Here is a 20640-nt window from a genome sequence, read left to right on the forward strand (position 1 = left end):
GCATACGAATACCCTATATCCCATTATGCTTGTAGGAACGTAGCCATTCCTAACAGTGACGATGTTACTGCCTCTATAGCTCTTACAATAAAGTATAACCTTATGATAAGCATGTACTCAATTGTTTGGCTGCGGAACCTTACAATATGCAACAGAGAGAGGAGAGGCAGCAATGCTGTATTCAAAGCACTTCTCTACCAGCGGGGTCTTTATGACCAACGCAATCTGAGATGATGGAACCAAGCATTATGGGAACTGACATTATTTAATTCCAGGCCACCAAACATCCATTCCATGAAGGTTGCGGACTCAACGCAGCATCAGTCTCAGTGTCACAGGTCATCCACGGAATGTGGAAAGAACAAGTGTGCATTTCAACATCAGCCGAGGGCCTTCTCCAATAAACGAACCATTGACCAGCCCCCATAAATCTGACATAAGGATAAAGGCCCTCAAGAGCAGAGGATGCAGCTTGCAGATAGAAGAGAAAGCCAGCAATGCTGGTCTTAAAGATCAAGCACCCTGTCCTCAAGAGAAGTCTCAAGTGGTTTAGCATCCAAATCAAAACCTAGGAGAGACCTTTTGTTTTGCTGTCGTTTAACAGTCCCTTCCACCTGTTCTTTATGGTTTTCCAATTCGAAATCAAGTTTATAAAGTCAAGACTACATTTTCATTCCAAAATCTATTGCACCCACCTGCCCATTCCTTTAAAAAAGAGCAGAATCGACACCCCACGTACTCTGTCTTTCCAGAAAATTTAAGAGCGAAAGTCAAGGTGAACTCAATTTGTTAGGCTCCATATTAATTTTACCTTTGACATTAATACACCACAAAAGAAAAATGCTCTTACACAGATAGAGCCATCTGATGAGAAATCTGTGCAGAAGAAAAGTGTCTCACACAACTTTCTGTAGTAACACAGTGGAATTGAATCTCCAGCTGGTGCTTAGATGGTTACAAAGCACAGTGAAGGAATTCAAGTGAGACACACGGTGATGTCAGTAGATGGAGGCTGCTTCTTGGAGAGCCAACATGGCAGTCAAGTTTCCCCAATGGACCATGGGAAAAAAACATCTGCAGCCTCAGGCCACTGACCTCTACATAGTTGTGGGACACCCGTTGTTATGCAACTTCCTCCTTCTTGCATCATGACTGAGGCTCCAGTCAGAGGTTTGGCCCAGAATACATGCCTGCCTTCACAGGGTCAAGTATGGGATCTGTTATACAACCAAAACGGCAAACCCTGAGTTATAAACAGAATGAAAAGCATTCTTTGTGACTCTGCCTCTCCAGCCTGAATCTTGCAGGCTCCTCAGAAGACGGAGGTCTGGGAAACACTGGAAGAACACCCACTTGGTGGCTATAAAGCAAGGTCACTGTGCAGGGCTAGCCTTTGTAGAGTGCCCCTCCCCCCAGCAACAGCTGGAGCAACACGCTGGGCATTACAGCTCAACCCTTTCTTTCCTTCATGTGGGAATTCCCAGTTACACTTGTAACTCCAAGCAGCATGCAGGATCAACAGGAGCGTAGTTCGGTGCATGGCTCTTACAACTGCAAAAGCAAATAGTTCACGAATACTAGACATAGGGTGGGCTGCACAATGCATAGAAAAAGAATTCCATGGGTAATCTCACTTCATTGTTCCAAAGATCTAGAAGTTGCTGGGCAAATCTGCATTTTGAAGGTGTACTCAGAAAGCAGCAAATGATTTCACAGGGGAAATTGGCGCTCCTTTGGTCTTCTCATTGCATTTGCCAGCTTCCAGTCGTAGCAGAGATGCTACACCAAACCATCTGTATGTATGGTGACACCCTTCAAGATTGGCGGTGCCAAGCTACATCTCACTGGAATAGAACCCCAGCTTGGCAAGGGACATTTCTTTCCTGAGCCGCATGATTTCCCAGTACATCAGTTCCACTGCAAGGCAAAAGCAAAAGGGGAAGCATGTAAGAAGCCTATGCAGCTTGTTCTGCATCCCACCCCAGAAATGCCATCTTGGGACCCAGAGTTTTTTGGCCTAAAAAAGAGCTACAAGGCAGGCAGGCACTTTGGCTAGTCTTCTCCCACGGGAGGCATCTTCTGTCAAATAGCCAGGCAAACATGCCTCCTTTCCGGAACAGACACATGTAAGGTAGAGTCACATCCAGAATGACCCAGAGACATAGAGCTCCTTTTCATTCAGCCAGACTGCAGCAGACATGCAACATTTGAGATCGAAGCCGAAAACAGTGTCTAGGAGTCATCTATCCTGTGACATAGGTTAGACTGAGAGAGTGACAAGCCCAAGGTCACCCAGCGAGCTTCATGAGGCTGAGTGGGGGGTTGACCAGGGTCTTCCCGATCTTAAGTCTAACCCACAGAGACTTCTGTCTCCACCTTCCTGTGTCTTTCTTTGTCCTACACCACCCCTGTTCTTGGACTGATCTGTACTGTAGAATCCCCAAATGCACTTTTCGTCCAGTATGTGTCCTTCACTGGAAGTGGTCCAATATCTTGGACCACCCTGGGGTAGCATGGGAGGATGAGTCCTCATTGGAGGAAGAGGAGGAGGGCCTGCCCTCAAGTCCTGCCCTGGGAGATGCTCCCTGCGAGGCGGATTCCTCAGTGCCTCCTGGAAGGCACCTTTCACCAGCACTAACACTGTGCCCTGACCCAGCAGAACCTCAAGTCAGGAGGCCTCAGCATGGACCTACCTGCTGTCAGACCCACCGCATTCTCTCCCGTGACCCCAGGAGCAGAGAAAGCGAAGAGCGAGGGCTGATCCCTGGACTGAGCCCATAAGCCTCCACTCCCTTGGCAGCCCAAAGCCTCCACTCAGCCGAGGAAGCATCTTGACCCTACGTGCAGGATCTTGGCCCTACTGCTCCTTGTGAGTAGAGGAGCAGACTCCGCTTGTGAGATGAGCCTAACACTGGAGCCAGCATCACCTGTTCGGAAACTCCCTCTAGAAGCCTGCAGTGAGGCAGGAGTCAGTGTGAGATCAACTTGCCTACAGCCTTGCTAGCTATATGTCAGCAAGCTGCCATAGAGTGGTGTGTTCTTTTCTACATATTACATTGTGCCCTGTCCATCCCCCCCTGTATCATCCTGTGTAGGTGTTTACTGTCTTTTGCTTGCTACATCTGCGGAACTGCTCAAGGTCAACCAGCTGGAGGTGGGATGGAGTTATGGCGTTGCTTTGCTTATTATGTATCTCATGCCTGAGAACTGAACTTGTGTTTATGTTGTAGAACCGTTGTGTTCCCAAGGAATTGGGCGCTAGTTTTATCTGCATTCCCGCCAGCGGGAATTGGACTCATTGGTCCTAACCTGGTTCAAGTTCCTTTATTATGTTTCCCTATGAGGTCTGTAGTCATTCCTAACAATTCTTGTGTTCCTGATCCAACCATCGCTTTATAATAAATTTAACTTTGTTCTTCAAACGTGGATTTATTTCGAATGCATGGGGAATCGGACACTATCCGACCAAGCTCCTTGCATCGCGAGCCCTCTCAGCCCTGGTGCCTGAGCCCCCCGGACTTGCTTTTGGACCTTGTATCTGGACTACACTCCCTGACTGTGAACTTGACTTTGGACTGTGACCCTATGACTGGACTCCTGAACCCTGTCCAGCAGGTCCTGTTGCTGTGGAACTCTGCTATGGCCCAGGGCTTTGCCCCCAGCCTGGGGAGCAGGACACACAAATCAAACACTGCAGTCCAACCCAGACTCATAACCAGCCAGCCTTTACTGGCTTCTCTAACGTTTCAACTTGAGCCCCCTCCCCAATGCACAATTTGCCCCCCTCCCCCAGAGATGATTCATTCCGATAAGACAGGAACCTCACTCATTGCAGTCCCTCTTCCAGCAGTATTTACGAAGGGGAAGAAGCGATTCCACTGCTAAGGAGGAAAGGTCAAGCGCAGAGCTAATTCAGCTGATTCCAGGAGGCACTGGCTGAATAGACGAACCAGCAGGGAGCAGCAAGGCCTCCACATTTAAGGATGGGGTGATGGGAGAGGAGAGGAGAGGGTTACTTACCATCTTGCCTTACCAGTCCCTGCTGGATATAGCGGATGTAGGTGAAGAAGTTGCAAACTGCTGTAATCTGGAAAGAGGGAAAAACTCTTAAGATTTAGCAAGTCCTGTTTTACCCCGTCACCCAATTACACAGGCCTGGTCTACATGCGCAGCACAGTAAGACAACGGGAGTCCTAAAGGGGTAGCGTGGATGGGAGCACTTCAGACTGCATGTGGCACAGGCCCTTTCAACAATACAAGCATAAGCATGTCCTACGTGTTTAAAAAGACCAGACATGTTGGGGAAAGTGGTACTAGGCCCAGCCCACGCCTTACTGTGCTACTTCCAAAGACCTTTTTATTCAGGGGTCCCTTCAACAGGGCAGTTCCTCCACCTGCAGGCCGGAGTGGTACAGCTCCTCCTGGCACCCCCTTCTGCGGCATGCACAGACCAAGCCACCTTCTTGCAATCTCTTTCCAGTGCCTGGGTGTAGCGCCGGATGAAGGAAAGGCAGCATGGTGGCAGATGCGAGATCTAGGGGTTGCCAGCTCTGAGTTTAGAAACACCTGGAGATTTGGGAGGATGGAGCCTGGGGAGGGCGGGGTTTGCAGAAAGGAGGGGCTTCAGTGGTGTGTTGTGCCAAAGAAGCACTGTATAAACAACGCAGTCAAAGGCACCATGCTGAAGTGCAAAGGAACAAAGAATATTTATATAACACAAATGTGTACAAACAGATGCAATATAGGGTATGCATATGACATACAACAACACAGAGTGTACAAAAGAAGCCGGCACACAGGACATGGGATGAGGACTCTGGATTCCAATCTTCGTTTCGTTGATACTTCTTCAGCTGCTTCATACAGCTTCATCTAGTGCTCAATATATAGAAGCCTTCATGTTATTATGCCGGGAAAAATATCCACAGTTCACATCAAACTAGTTTAGGCAGGGCAGCCAATCATCAATAGAAGCCTCAGAGGCTTACTGACAATATAAGGATGTTCTTCTACTGATGATTGGCTGCCCTGCCTAAACTAGTTTGATGTGAACTGTGGATATTTTCCCCTGCATCTATATCCCCCTATGGGGGATGTGGACTAGCCGCATGGTCTCAGTTGGCCATGAAGGAAGACATGCTACTCCAGGGAAGGGCTTCAAAGTAAGAAAGTTACATGCAGTTGTGGGGGGGAGGATGTATAACAAAAATGGACAAAAGGAAGATTTCAAAAGAGTTCCCAGGGGATGACCAGGGGGTGACTTCGCTTAGTCCAAAGAGCTCAGGGCTGGTCAGTGCTTGGTTGCAAAGTTGCCTGGGAATACTTTGCATACGACATACAATCAAAGAAAGACGACATACAAATGTAACACAGTACTTCAGGGTTTTGTATTCAGAAACTGGCTGTTTTTGTGCACTTGGCTTCTTCTAAAGTCTGCATTTCACACAGTTATAAGTCACTGGGTACCAGTGTTCTAATGAAAGATCATAATAATTTCTTGAGAATTATCTACTTAATCTGATGAAGCACATTCTTGCCTTCAGATGCTTATGCCTCAGCAAGCTCATTAGTCTTCAGCTGTTGTTTTTTAGATGAACAAGACATAAGAGGAGGCCCTGGGTGCCTGAGGAATGGCACCAGGTCGTCATTCTCTGATCAAAATAGCGGACAGCCAGGCATGCCACACTGAAGATTAGGCTGTTTCACTTGGGAGCTGCTACCCAAGGCCAGATTAAGACATGCTGAGGTTCTAGGCGACATCAGCTTTAAGAGGCCCCATGGCATTACCAAAAATTGTACTTTTAAAGTTTTTTGTATTTAGAGGGTCCCCCATAATCTGAGGCCCCAAACTTTTAACATACTGCGTCTGTGCCTGATTTGCCAGTTGTACGGCTGTGGAGAGGAAAGCACTCCAGAGAGTTATCATCACAGCCCAGAAGATTATTGGCTGCCCTCTCCCGTTCCTGGAGGAATTGTATAGTTCTTGATGTTTGAAAAAAGCAAAGAACATTCTGCAGAATTTGTCACACCCTGAACACTCCCTGTTTGAACTGCTGCCTTCGGGTAGAAGATAGAGGACAATTAAAACAAGGACAAACAGATTAAAAATAGTTTTTATTCGAGAGCTATTATTGCTTTAAATGCTGTATGAAATTGGAATTTGGGTGACATTGGTGGTTTAAGTTGCAATGTGAACCTTAAGGGAGTTATGGGATGGTTGTGAATGGTTGTGTGAGTGTATATGTGTATGGCTGTAGATCACTGAAATGATTGCACCTTTAATTTCGTTGTACTGTGTACAATGACAATAAAGTATATTATTATAATTATTATTATTATTTTACTTCACAACGAAAACAAGCAAAGTAAGAATTCCAGACATTTTGTATGTTCCTTTGCCTCAAGCTTGATTTTTTTTAGCAAAATCCTTTCCCTATACTGTGTACAATGACAATAAAGTATATTATTTATTATTATTATTATTATTATTATTATTATTATTATTATTATTATTATTATTATTATAGCTTGCTTAGCTTGTGCAGAAATCCAGCTCTGAAGCTACCCCCGTCCCCAGGCAGATGATCTCAGGACGGAGACTTACCCTAGCCCTGCAGGAAGGAGAAATGTAGTAATAATTCCCAGAGTCCCCTAGTTTGATGCGATGTCTGCACGCACGGGAAAGGCCACTCAGAGCACACTTCCTGTAAAGGGGGAGGCAACGGGGGGGGGGAGCCACAGTTCAGAGAAAGGCTCTTCTTCAGAGTAAGAACACACCCAGTTAGGCAAGCTGCAACAAGCCAAACCCGAAACAGGAGCCTTAACTTTTGAGGGTTTGTGGACATGTAATTTTTGAGAGATGTTGTCACGATATATCCTTTCCTGGCATCTCTTTCCACTATTCTTTGTAACGTTATAACAGTAGTTCCTCTCCCCAAGAAATAGTTGTAATGTTACTAAATGACTGGAAGGCTTTTCCAGGCTATTTATGAGCAGGTTCCTGTGTCAAGGCTTGATATTGGAAAACACCAGTGAAGCATTAGCTTTGGTTAAGGAGTAACCAGCAGCTCTGAAAGCAAAGGGAACTAGGGGTTAGTAACTTATTAGTGGAGCAAACATCTGTATTATCCAGTTTTTAAAAATCACTTACGTTACAATTTGGGACCGGAACCCACTGTGAAAAGGGACCGAGAAAAGGAAAGAAAAAAGGAGGAAACCAAAATCAGGATAAAAACACAAAACTAATTCATAGCATGGGGTTGACCTGCATGAAAACAACAAGGGGAATATGGGGAGGGGGGAAGAACCCAAAGGCCCTGCCGTCCTGCCCCCCCCCCTTGCGACACTCTGAAAGGTGGCTTTTCACCGGCAAGACACCATTGCTCAGAAACAGGAAATACAGATCAGCCCAACTTCAAGTTCAGGCCCTGCCAATGAGGAGGGGGCATTATTCCAAACTTCAGGGCTCTATAGTTCAGACCACAGTGCTCTGCATCAGTTCACACTTATGAACAGATATTTATTTCATAATTAAAACATTTATACCAAGTCCCTTCCTCATGGTGCAAGGGGGCTTACAATAATAGTTACAAACATTTCCAGTTTAAAAGCAAAAGTAAAAATCAAGTCGCAAACCCCAAATCTCCCCCCCCCTCTTCTCCCTCTTAAAAGATGCCTGCCAATTCAGACTCCCTTAAAAGCCCAGGTGAACAGGCAGGACTTGCAGCACCTCCCGAAGATCTCGGGGGGGGGTGTCTCAACTCTTCAGGGAAATATGAGACGTAAGGAAGCAGCTCTTAATAAGTGCTTCAGCTTTATTCAACAAGGTAGGAACGAACACCAACGGGAGAGCAACAGGCTCTCTTTTAAACTATCCGGGCTGACTAAGCCACGCCCCTGTGTAACAGTAATAACCAATCAAAATAGTAACATAACAGCCAATAGGTTCATTTCCCTCCAGAACCTTTCCAGTGTCCTGATTGGTCTTCTACGCAGAGAAGCCAATCAGGTTTCGCTATTTACAATACCAGAGATGGATAGAAGTGTAATTCAAGCTCAGCTATTAATGTATAGGCAATACATAACAGGAACCCATTCCACGGAGCCAGAACCATAATAGAAAAGGCCTGGGCTCTGGTTGATGCCAGATGGGCCACCCTAAGTGGTGGGAGAGCCAACAGATGGCTGCCTGATGACCACAGTTGGTGCATAAGGACTTATGGAAAGAGAGCTCTACGACATGTTGTGCCTGATTCATTTCTAGTCTTCCACCAACATGGCTCTGGTCATCTTCCAGCCTGCTTCACAATGCCCAGCTCCCTGGTAAACCAAGGAGCTGGGGAGCCTCGCAGAGCATGGAAGAGGGTGCTAGGAGCAACTCTGTTTATGGCCCCAGTCGGCCCAACGTTCCATGCAGCTACAAGGGCCTCCTCAGGGTCACCAGGGAGGCTTTCAAACCAACAGGATCCATTAATCCCTGAGGGCGGATAATTTGAATAGGTCCATAGCTCCTGCAGGGAGAAGGCGGCAAACTCAACCACGCCTTCAGAAGAGAGTGTTCTAACCACAACAAGACCACCAGCAAGCCACTCAGTGGAGGAAAAAAGGTCCAGCATATGTCCTTTTTCATGTGTTGGACCCATTACAATCCGAGACAGACCCATGGCTGTCATGCTGGCTATGGAGTCCTGAGCCTGACCAGACAAAGAGGTCTTGGCATATGTCTTGATTCTCCTTGGGGTCCTCAACACCAAATCCAATACCCCCTCTGTCAGCTCAGCCAAAGACCCTGCTGGTAAGCTAGGTGGATGGTACACCAGCAGGATCCCTAATCTGACCCTGGTGCCAGCCTCGGTTTGCACCAGGTACCTAGTGATAGGGAAAGAAAGAAATGCTACACACAAACACCCCGATCCTCCATTTTGAGGTTAGTGAAGGACTTTATACCCAGCTGGTGTGAGCTATGTCAAAGTGACCACATCGGAGTCATCCAGTCTGGTTTCAGTCAAGCAAGCTAGTCTCTTCCTTACTCAACAGGTCAGATATTGTTGCAATTTTATTTCTCACAGACCTGCATGACTCCAAAGTTGAAATGGAACCACCTAAAAGATTCTCTCCAACCACGTTTTGAGGGATAGGATGGAGATCAGACATGCCGCAAGCTCCATTATGTCTCCCTGTGTGTCTTCCTGAACCGACACTCCTCCCACTGCCTTATCATCCCACCTCTAACAGAGGCTGCTGCTTTATACATATTCAGACCATTGACCCATTCAGTCCAGGACTGCTTGTTCTGACTGCCAACGCTTCTCCGGGCCACTTGGACACAGGAAGGTCTCGCGTTTGAGATCCGGGCACTGAACCTGGGACCGTCTCCATGAAAAACAGGCACTGTACCACTGGTACATAGCCCCATGGACCTTCTGGCATGCCACAAAATTCAAGGCGACTCCATTTTTTAAAAAAACCTATAGAAATAAATTTTAAGGAAAAACATTGAAGGAGGTGACCAATTTCGTGTTGGGATTTGTTTCTTGAAAGAAACCAGTTTGCTGTCAAACTCGGACCTTGTTTGCCATGATTCTGTATGCTTCTTATGGATTCTGTATGCCTCGTATCCTGTTTTCTTTTTGTTGCAAGAGGGAGCCTAGGAGCATGTGTGTGGGTGTGTGTAAAGTTGCTTTGCTGGAAGTCGCGCTAGCTTGTAACTGCGTTTATGCAGGGCCTCCCAGCAGGCCCATAGCTACAGTGGGGCCTCCCAGGGCCCAGCCCCCTGACTTCTTCCCAAGGCCCCCCGACTTTGGGGGAGGCCATGCCCACCTGCAGTTGGCTTGGAGTGCAGGCGTGTAGCCCCCGCTTCTTCCTCAAAACATTTAAAGGAACCCTTAAATGCTTTGGGGGAGAAGCAGGGGCCATGTGTGAATTACAGTGCCCCCTGACTTTTTAAAAGGCCCCCCAAACTAAAAAATCCTGGCTACGGGCCTGCCTCCCAGAGGGAGGGTCAGTTCTGTCACAGATCGTCTTAGCTTGAAACATCTTTATCTTTCAATAAACAAATCACTGCCAAGAGAGTGTTGTTGGGAGTAAGTTTGGTTCAGGAGTCTGACATAGTGTCAGAACTGACTTCTCCTCAACACAGCGATTAGCGAAGGAAGTGAGGAAAAGGGGACTACATCCCCTCCAAAATCAGCCAACTCCTAAGGTGCCCCTGACAAACATGTAGAGGGGCCAAAGGGGAAGGAAGACAAGGGGGAAAAGCGCAGGCCCCCCAGGTTTGGACTGGACCGATGGAAAGCCCTGGACTGGGCTACCCCATCAGGGGGGCCCATGGGTGTCTGGCGATGGTGGTCAGATGGTGGTCAGAGGCGGACCACCATCAGGCCTCTGGGATCTTCCGTGATGACCCCAAACACTCGCTGGTGGTGAGAGAGGAAGCGGAGGGCCGCCTCCTGGAAGAGATGGAGTTTGAAGAGATTCAGTAGGAGCTGCGAGCGGAGATCGCAGAGTTGCGCTGGGACACCCAAGAGGCCCTGGGAGACTTGGCGGACACCATTCAGGATGTGCTGCAACAGGAGCTTCGATAGTTGGAACAACAAGCGGGGGTAGGTGGCACAGAGGGGGTCCCCCCCGCCAGGATGTGAGGCCCCTCCAGAACCACTGCCGGTGCGCCCCCATCTGCTGCCCCTAGAGACACACCTGAAGCCACGTTCGACAGGACCCCAGGGAAGCTGGCATTCTTCGTACTCCAGGTCCGGAAGTTCCTGAGAGAGTGGGGCCATACTTTTACCTCGGACGAACACCGGGTGGAATACCTGGGGTCAATGCTATGAGATCAGGCGGCCGACTGATTTGTGGGACTATACAATGTGGGGGGCCCAGAACTCAGAGATGTGGATGCTTCCATGTGGGCCCTCCACAGACTATACAAGGACCCAATGGAGCTGGAACAGGCCAGAACCTGCCTCCAGGGGTTGAAGCAAGGCAGTTGATCTGTCCGGGAGTTCTCGGGTGAATTCAGGACGTATGCAGCCAAGCTGCATGAGTGGCCGGAAGAGGTGCTCATCGAGTTCTACCGAGTGGGCTTGAACCATTCCATTTCGGACAAAGCTCTGGCCCAAGATAGCCCCCTAATTCTAAATGGCTGGATCCAGGTGGCCTGTGAGGTGGAGAACCACTGGAACCTGCTGAAGATATACCATCCAAAGCCGGTGGCCCAAGGTGCCGGGAGGAGAAACGAAGGTGCAATGGGGCTGGCTCCAGGGTTCTGGGAGTGACTGAGAGCAAAGGATGCGGCGAGGTCTGTGCCTGAAGGGTGGGGGCCCTGGACATTTTGCCACCAATTGCCCACGAGAAAAGAGCCCTGGAGGAACCAAGAAGAAAGAGCGCAAGGGACCGGAGAAGAGGATCAAGCCACTCAGGAGTCGCCCCAAACTGCTCAAAGCCCTCCAGTCAGGAGGGAGAGAGGACCCGAAGAGCATCTTGTCCAGCGAGGAGGAGCTTCAACAGCCAGTGGGTAAAGGCCGGGACCTGCTGTGAAAGGTGCTAAATGGCAGCTAAATGGCTCTCACACTAGAATCAGTGCGATCCAATTCCCCGCTCTTTTACATGACTGTGACTGTAGCCAATCCCTCCCTTTGCACCCACGTTTGGGTGCGCGCCCTCATTGATTCAGGGTGTACCTGAGACTTGATCAGCCCGGCACTAGTGACGGCATCAGGGGCCAAGTTACGAGAACTGGAGGAGCCCCTCGTTTTCTCCCAGATGGACAGGACGCCTATGAAGGGGGAACCTTGGTCTTTTATGGTAACCCCCTCAGCTAAGTTCCCAATGGTGTTGGGAAGCCCCTGGCTCTGAGAGCATGACCCCCTTCATCCAAGCCTTACGGTTTCTGGAGCGTAAGCATAGATGGAACCCGGATTGTGGGGGGGGCCCCGCAACCCATGCTAGAGGGGGTGTGCCTGGCCAAGGAGGAGCTACTTCAAATCCCCCCTGAGTATAGAGACTTGGCCAAGGTGTTTGAAGAGGGAGAGGCGGATGAATTGACCCCTCACTAGAACACTGACTGTGCCACTGAAATCTTGCCTGGGCACAAGATGCCCACGGGGAAACTATATTCCATGAGTCCAGCCGAAAAAGAGGAGCTGAGTAGGTTTATCGATAAGAATTTGGCCCGGGGGTTCATTCAGCTGGCAGCTTTGCCGTTTGCTGCTCCAGTACATTTCCACAAGAAAAAGGATGGAGGGTTAAGACTGTGCACTGACGATTGGGGCCTGAATGTGCTGTCATTCCCCCTCCCCCAATAAAAGACTTATTGGCAGAGGCCACTCAGGGGTGAATTTTCACTAAACTGGACTTGAGAGATGCTTATTTTTGAGTGCGCTTCTGAGAGGGGGATGAACACAAGATACCCAAGGGGGGTATATTTGGATAGCCAGAATCAGTATTACTGTGAGGGAGGAGGTTTGTACACAGTTTTCCTTAACCGCAGTCATATTCAACACAGCTGGCTTCCATACAGAGACAGTCTGGAGAACAAAGGCCCGAGTCAGAAGGACTGTCTTCTCCCATACAAGGTTATCAGTGTATGTAGGTCAACTTATAGGACTCCAAGGCTACACCTTCTGAAGCTATGCAACTGGCTACAAAGAACAGAGCCTTCTTGCTGGTGAGCACCATCCTTTGGATCTTCCTCCCTAGTGAAGTTTGCCACGCATATTCACTACTGGCTTTTAGAAGACTAGTGAAGGTTTACTTTGAAAAGTCCTTAGGTGAGGAGATGTGTGTCAAATCCTGGATGCAATCACTCTCACAAACACTCTTGTAACAGCAAGATTTGTTTATTAAGAAGTAGAGAGGTTCCAAGCATAGACAGCTTCTGTGTTGGAACTGGGGTCCAGACGCCAGTTCCGCCAATATACTGAAAACAAGAAATTCTACAGATGCCAAGTGACCAAACACTGCTTCCATTCAACCCGCCACAATCTGCCCCTGACAAGCTCCCCAGACTACAAGGTCACATAGAACGATGAGAACATATACTTCCCAAGGTGTCCTCAATACACTCGGGAGCCCCCTGCATGAGAACTGTTACGAGCTGACACTAACCAAACAAAGCAGACAGCCAAATATATCCACTCCCCCCCCCCAGTTCCCAGCAGAGACAATAAACAGCAAGGGGAAAGAGCAAGGTTGTGTGCAACATAGGAACTGTATAAGAATGCATGTGAATCCGTAACACAACCAATGGAATAATGAAACAGAACATGAGTGTAGGAAATAGGAAATATTTGGCAAGCGAGGCTTGAGCCTGACAATGCGTTGGGCATACATCAGTTCTGATTTCACTACCATTTTAACTACTATCTTGTTCAGCTTCATTATTACAGCTTTAGTGGCAATCAGTCTAAGTTGAAAGGTTCATAGTACAGACTGAAAGCAAGAATTCAAATAAATAAAAGAGCTGAATTCCATAAACAGCTAAGCAGAAGGATCTGATTCATAAAAGAAACTGCTGGTGCAGCAGTGAAGGAAGCCAGGTACGCATCTGTTAGGAACAGAGAGATCTGAGAGAGTCCCTTACTTTGGTCCACCACACTCAATGGCCGACACCTTCACCACAGGAAGAGTCTGGGTAGCCACTGGTTCAATGGTGAGTGTGTTCTGCTCCACGGCTTCCTGAACCAACTCTGACAGCTGCAGCAAAGGAAACAAAAGGCAGGATGATTCAGATCGACAAAATAAGGTGGTAAACCGGGAGTTGTTGTTAGAAGTAACCCAAGTGGAGCAAGACGTGTGGGAGAAAAAATATTTTAACCAAACTCTTTTTGAGCTCACCTCATGCTTGGTGAAGTCTAGACAAGGCCCCACATCTTCCTGGTATATTCTCTCCAGAAATGGACATGATTTATCCAAAGATGGAGACTCCTTCCAAGCCTGGAATTCTGCAAACAAGATGGAATCCACCTGCAGTGACAGAGATGCATGGAATGGAAGGCAGAAGACAACACCACCAGACAAGGCAGCAAGTTATTAGTACACAAGAGCCGAGAAGTTACCTCTGAATAGACAGTATTCACTATGCAACCTATGAGGTGAACAAGCAGACTAAGTGTGAAATGTGAACCAGACTGAACTCCAGTGCCTTAGAATCTAAAAGTCTCTAGACACATAGCAGAAACTACAGAAAGAAGAGAAGGCCATGCCAAGGAAAGATCAGGAAGAGGGAATCTTTCACCAACCACAGCATGTTAAATAAACAAGGACACCTTTAGCCATAAGCTTGTGCAAAGCCCATGGTCATGGGGCTCTACATGCCACTGGATGCATGCAAGATTAATTTCCCTCTACTGTTTACCTTCAGAAACAAACCCCTAATGAGAGATACAACACTGACAGCCACAAAGTGAGTGAATCCCACTGGCATTCAGGAAAGGAAGGAGAACTCTAGTCCATTGTGAGCTTAGCTGCAACCCTGCTACACCAGACAGAGTCCAATTCCCACTCTATCAAACAAGGATTGGCAACATCGGGGGGTGGGGGGGGATGGGACAAATTCAAGAAAAATAATTTTAATATGTGATCTGCTGCTTTTTGGCTCAGTATCAGAAGGTTTGGGACACTGATGATTATGGGGCATATATGCAACTAGGCATGCTGGAAGAAGAAAGAAAGATACAAGAAGTCCCTCCTCAAAGGCCTTTTCAGGAAGCAGATTCACAAGACCAAAAAAATTCATGGCTTTAACTTTGTTAAGAAAGAGACAAGACATTCTTTCTTGCTTTCTTGTGGAGAAACTTCTCTCTGCGTTCACTTTCTAGTTTCCAAGCACTTTACGTCTTCAGCAGCAGAACTGTGAAGTTCACAGACAAGAGACTCTTTTCGAGACCTCAACTTCACTTCCAAATCCAGCAGATACTGCGGCTTCTTTCTTTTCCACCATCCTACTGCTCCAACTATTCCCAGCATGCCCTTCAGGCTTAGGAAAACCTAGAATGCCTCAAAATATGAGGCGTATTGCTGAGCAGCAGAAGCAACTGAGCTGTCCTGAGTTTGGGTGGATCTTCAAGGACCAGGCAGATTCCAAAACTGCCTATTTAAAGAAGGGGTTGTGTTCCTCCCTGCCATTATTATCAAAGCCAATATTTAATAATGGGGGGGAAAACAGAGACGAGAAGAACATAAGAAGTGAATGAAGCTGCCCAGCCCCCAGAGAAAGATCTGAACTGACCGCTGGAAGTGCTGTGCTGCAGAGACTGCTCACCTAATGCCAGGAGACAACTTCAGAGCCACAATATGGAAAAACAATTAGAGAAACAAAACAAAAAAGATGGGTGTTAGTATGGGGGGGAGGAGAACCAAAAAGGGTGGGAACTATAAGAGGCTGTTGTGCTCAGACTTTACTGCCTTTCCCCATCTTCAGTACGTTATTCCCATACAGGGTGACCCAATGGGAAGCAAAACCAGGCCCCAGTCTTTTATACTTGCAAAGAAGAAGGGTTTTCAGTGTGTGTACTTTTTACCATGCTTGCATAACAACGGCCCCAGCCACACGGGCAGGAAAACAAGGGGGGGGAGGCGTGGCTATTTGCATGGTTGCATTCTGATCTGCCACTATGCGATCAGATGTGACAGCGGTGCACCAGGGTTTCGTCCTTCGGCATGTGCTGCAAAGAGGACAGCCGGAGGGAATAGGCGCGCGCCGGCACGATCACACTGAACGAGTCCGTTTGCAGCCCATGGCAAACCATTTGCTAGTAGCTCTTTGCAGGTACCTTTTGACTGCACATCTTTGGCGGGACGCCACAGGTGCACTACGCTTCCCAGATGTTGCGGTGTGATCGCGCCCCGAAAATCCGCCCGACATTCATGCCTTTCGCGTGGCAAATTCTCCATGTGACCGGGGCCAAAGTTTACCTGCCAAGGCAATCCTTTTTCTCCCCTACAACCACAGGAGACCAGCCCTCCTATGCACTGGGTCACCCTATTGCTGCCCCCAGCTTGAGAGAGATTACCTGCCGTGAGGGAGCAGAAGAGAAGGAAGCGTCTGTTGCCAGGGACTGCCAGCCTGGCTCATAGGTGATGTGGATAGCCTTCGCAGGGACGATACAGAGAAGCAGGGAGAGGAGAGTGGGCACCCCAGACTTTGAGGAATGGGACAGTCAGACAGATGGGCAGACAGGGAAGAAAGAGACAGGAAGACAAGGAGAGAAAGCAAAACGGTATGAGAGGGAGAGAAAGACCCTGTTCATAAAGCTGCTGAGCACCTCTCAAGAGAGCCAGTTTGGTGTCGTGGTTAAGTGCGCGGACTCTAATCTGGGAGAACCGGGTTTGATTCCTCACTCCTCCACTCGCACCTGCTGATGTGACCTTGGGTCAGGCACAAGCTCTGGCACAGCTGTCCTTGAAAAAGAGCAGTTTGTGTCAGAGTTCTCTCAGCTCCACCCACCTCACAGGGTGTCTGTTGTGGGGAGGGGAAGGGAAAGGAGTTTGTCAGCCACTCTGAGACTCCAAGTGAAGGGCGGGGTATAAATCCAATCTCTTCTTCTTCTTCTTCTTCTTCTTGAAACTCCAGGCTGCCACAGCACCGAAGGAGATCATTCAGTGGTGACCTACACTTGGATTTAAAGAACTCCCACACTCCTAACAGCCTTACTTTACTGAACCTGGCCAGTAATGCAAGTCAGTTACTTGGTCACCTACTTAAATGGAGCAAAGAAGGATTTACAAGACATAAGACCATTCCCTCCAACCTCTGATCTTATCACCCCTGTGGAAAGTATGCATTGAGAAGTGCCTTGATAAGGCTGCCAACAGGCCTAGTGAAAACTGTTGTGTCCCTTTAAGAGAGGTTTAGTGTGTAGAAATGAGCAGTAGAACCTTTTCACGGCATGGAAGTAAGCATCACCTGGTAAACCACACCCTGCTAAGCCTCTATTAGACGGGACAGGACATTTTTCTCCAGGGCTTATGGCAGCCCCGTAACTCCCCCCTCTTCTCCAGGTTCCAAGCTGTTCTGCTAACAAATAAGTTGGACCTACCTCTTTGAACTCACTGCCAATTGGCTCCGAGGAGGTGCTCTGGTTTGTTGCAGTGACAACAGCGCTGCTGGTGCTTTTGTTGCGCCCATGCCCTTTCCTGAAGGCTGTTTTCGAGGGGCTTTGGAGCTGGGGGTGCAGCTCCCGGTTTGGAGAGGAAGGGGTGGATGTTATCACCAGAGTCTTCAGGGCTGTCACTTCTGCCTGCAGCATGTCAATCTGGGTGTCAGAATGGAAAGGAGTAGGAGTCAGTGCCAGGGCTATTTTTGGGCAGGAACACACAGGAACAGAGTTCCGGCTGGCTCCCAAGTTGGCCACGCCCAGCAGGAACTCATCAGCATAATAGGCCACACCCAACAGCAGAAACTCATTCGGATTGGCTACAATTAGGGGTGTGTGGCCTAACATGCAAAGAGCCCTGGGTTTTGACAACAAACAAGGTAAAGAGAATAAGAAGCAAAAGGTGGGTGTGGCTGGATGACCACACTTCTGGCAACATGGGGGTGTGGCCTAATATGCAAATGAGCTGTGCTGTCAGGGGTGTGGCCTAATATGCTAACGAGTTCCTGCCCTGGGAGTCACTAACACCATGCTCTCTGGCCGGCAGAGGACAAGTCCTTACAAAGGAAACAGATGCTACCTGGATTTCTTTCAAAGCATCTGGCCACTGTCTCATCCTGAACAACATTCAATGAGTCACTCAAGCTCCATTCACTTCTGAGAATTCTAGAAGGGTCACACAGTGTGCCACTTGTGTTCCAAGACCTTTTAGCTCCACTGCTATGCAGACATGAAGGCCCAGACAAAAATGGGGGGGCCAACCCCCCCCCCTTTTTTAGTGTCTTGTTTCCAGTCTCCCAACAGGGGGAAAAAAATAGAAATGCTAACAGAAATCCTATAAAATATTTTCTTTTTGAATGACTGAAGTGCTTTTAAGGCAAGGTTTTGCTCACTCAAAACGTACAGCATGAACATTTTTATACAAGGATCTACAACGCTAGATAATGGTAATCCCTATGCATAACTGTAAGCACATACAACATTTTCAAAAATATTTTTATTGTTTAAATGTGAATAATTTTTGCAACAATTAATATGCTATAAACGTGTTTGATATTATTAAAGAATTCACGGTTTCCAACACCATAAAGTTTAATTTGATATCCAAATGGACTGCTACTCTATTGTGACCTTGTGTTTTTGTCCAAATGCACACCTTTTTATTATTCTTGTGTTCTGTATTTTAAATGTTTATCCTCTTCCTGCCTCTCAGATAATTGAGATACATGTTTTAAGGCAGCACAGGGTGCATTTTTTTGCAGCATGATCTCTCTCAGCAGTTGTGCATATATTCATAGTATTGCTTATAGAAAACTATTTACTTCATTTATACCCAGACATTGTCCCCCAATGGAGACCCAAACAGTTTGCATCATTCTTCTCTCCTCCATTTTATAGTTACAACAACCCTGTGAGGTATGTTAGGCTGAGAGTGTGTGACTAAGCCAAGGTCACCCAGCAAGCTTCCATGGCAGAGAAGGGGCCCAAATCTAAGCCTCCAAGAGCCAAGTCCTACTGTCCAGTTCAACAGCATGAAAATCTCCACACACGTTTCCAGGGAATCGTTATGCTTAGACTACAGGTCTGTTGCCATGATCTACAGGTATATTGTTAGGAATGACAATGGGGCGGATGCATCACTACATATAACATGATCCTGCAATTGGCTAAGCAAATTAAATCCAAGCGCGCGGGGGAATTCTCCCGGAGGGAGGTTACATAATGAACGGGAGACTCTCCATGCCCCATGAGAGCAGAAATATTCACACCAACGGTGGAACGCAAGCCCTCCCTCCTCCTCAAGGTTAGTCAGATAACTCAGTCTGGCAGTGCCAGTTCGCACGGTCTCATGAGCGCCTCCCTATCGTTGTTTACAGCTAGCTAGCAAAGCAAGCATGCGCACTAGCGCCACAGTCAGGAAAGGACAAACACAAGTGAAATACGGCAGCTAGTTGACACCTACACTCTAATCACTACACCACACTAGCTCTGAACTATGAACTAAAGCATTTATAGTTCTAAGTGTCAAGGTTTTCTCTCTCACCCCAGTCCAGGGATGGGAGAGAAACCAAGCATTCAGCAACAATTAAACAAACCCCAGGAGAATGTCTGTACACTCTCCAGGCTTTACCAGTAGTCACTGCCACCAGGATCTCTCACAAAAGGTCCCCACCAAAGATCAGGAGCAGAGATCCCAACTCCTGCCTTGTGCAGGGGGATGGACTAGATGACCCTGGAGGTCCCATCCAACTCTATGATCTATGATCTGCTGGATGAGCAACCAAACACGCTCAAGAATGCAGTTGTGTAACAAGACACAAAGTCTTTGGGTGCTTTACTTTCACCCTGCCAACAGATGGTGCTGCAGCCACATTACAATAGGATTCTTTGCCTACATTTCTCAACAACTATCTGTGGATTCCTTTCAAAAACCTTTAGGCATTTCCTCTGGGCTTGGGGTATACCAGAGATGCTGGATAAACTGGTTCTAACTGCTGAAATGAGTGACACCTAGCTAAAATGGTCCTCAATACAGTCCCCACTTCTTAATCACAGATTGGTTGAACAAGACCCCTACCATCATGTTCACTTGTTATGTGGGCACATGCCCATCTGAAGAACAACGTGAGACAGAAATTCTGCACACTTTTCAGAGTGGGACTGTACTATAATAGCCTGTAGCTCTACCCACTGCATTCTCCAGTGATCTCCATTTGTGCAAACCAGCAGTAATTTTTTTTATATCTTACCTATGTTGTATGGATTTCAGCTGGAATCAAACCCCCTTTTTATTGACTTTGCTATGCATTTATTAGAGTCCTTGTTTCCTAAAAATCATTTGGGACATTGATTTAATGAAACATTCATCTACTCAGTAACTTCATAGGTAAAGGGTTTCCCTTGCTCGAAAGCCAGTCGAATCCGACTCTAGGGATGCGGTGCTCATCTCCGTTTCCAAGCCGAAGAGCCAGCGCTGTCCGAAGACGTTTCCGTGGTCATGTGGCCAGCATGACTAAATGCCAAGGCGCATGGAGCGCTGTGACCTTCCCACCAAAGTGGTACCTATTTATCTACTTGCAATTTCTTGCTTTCGAACTGCTAGGTTGGCAGGAGCTGGGGCCAGAGACGGGAGCTCACTCCGCCATGCGGCACTCGGGTCTCAAACTGCTCAACTACTGACCTTCCGGTCTGCAGCTCAGTGTCTTAACCACTTGAGCCACCGCAGACCCTCAGTAAATGGTGGCAGCGGCAAGCCCCACTCCCAGCTCCCTGTGCCGAACCACTGCAGCCAGGGGGAGGTCCGAAGAGCCCGCACCCGGCTTCCCCAGGCCAACGCCGAACCGCTGTGGCCGAGGGGAGGCCCGAAGAGTCTGGTCTCCCCAGGCCCACGCCAAAGTGCTGTGACCGGGGAGAGGCCTGAAGAGCCCCGCAGGCGGGTCCCCCGGCCCGCACAGAAGCGCTGCAGCTCAGGGGAGGCCTGGAGAGGCCTGAAGCCGGGTTCCCCAGCCCGCGCAGAAGCGGTAAGGGCTCCGTGGGGGTGGTGGTG

General features: G+C 48.1%; 1 protein-coding gene across 1 annotated transcript in view; it reads right to left on the minus strand.

Moving 5' to 3' along the window:
- Positions 1-989: 989 nt before the first annotated feature.
- RAB3IL1 (RAB3A interacting protein (rabin3)-like 1) overlaps positions 990-20640 on the minus strand; it is a 53905-nt gene continuing 34254 nt past the window's right edge. Inside the window, exons 5-12 of the mRNA XM_015409375.1 lie at positions 17037-17252; positions 16011-16139; positions 13834-13962; positions 13580-13692; positions 7151-7174; positions 6605-6704; positions 4021-4087; positions 990-1917 (exon numbers count right to left, since the gene is read on the minus strand). Coding sequence (XP_015264861.1) covers positions 1835-1917; positions 4021-4087; positions 6605-6704; positions 7151-7174; positions 13580-13692; positions 13834-13962; positions 16011-16139; positions 17037-17252 — 861 coding nt within the window. The 3' untranslated portion in view covers positions 990-1834. The remainder of the gene's footprint in view (positions 1918-4020; positions 4088-6604; positions 6705-7150; positions 7175-13579; positions 13693-13833; positions 13963-16010; positions 16140-17036; positions 17253-20640) is intronic.

Source organism: Gekko japonicus, unplaced genomic scaffold (genome assembly GCF_001447785.1).
Source record: "Gekko japonicus isolate JY-2015 unplaced genomic scaffold, Gekko_japonicus_V1.1 scaffold730, whole genome shotgun sequence".
Lineage (NCBI taxonomy): Eukaryota > Metazoa > Chordata > Lepidosauria > Squamata > Gekkonidae > Gekko > Gekko japonicus.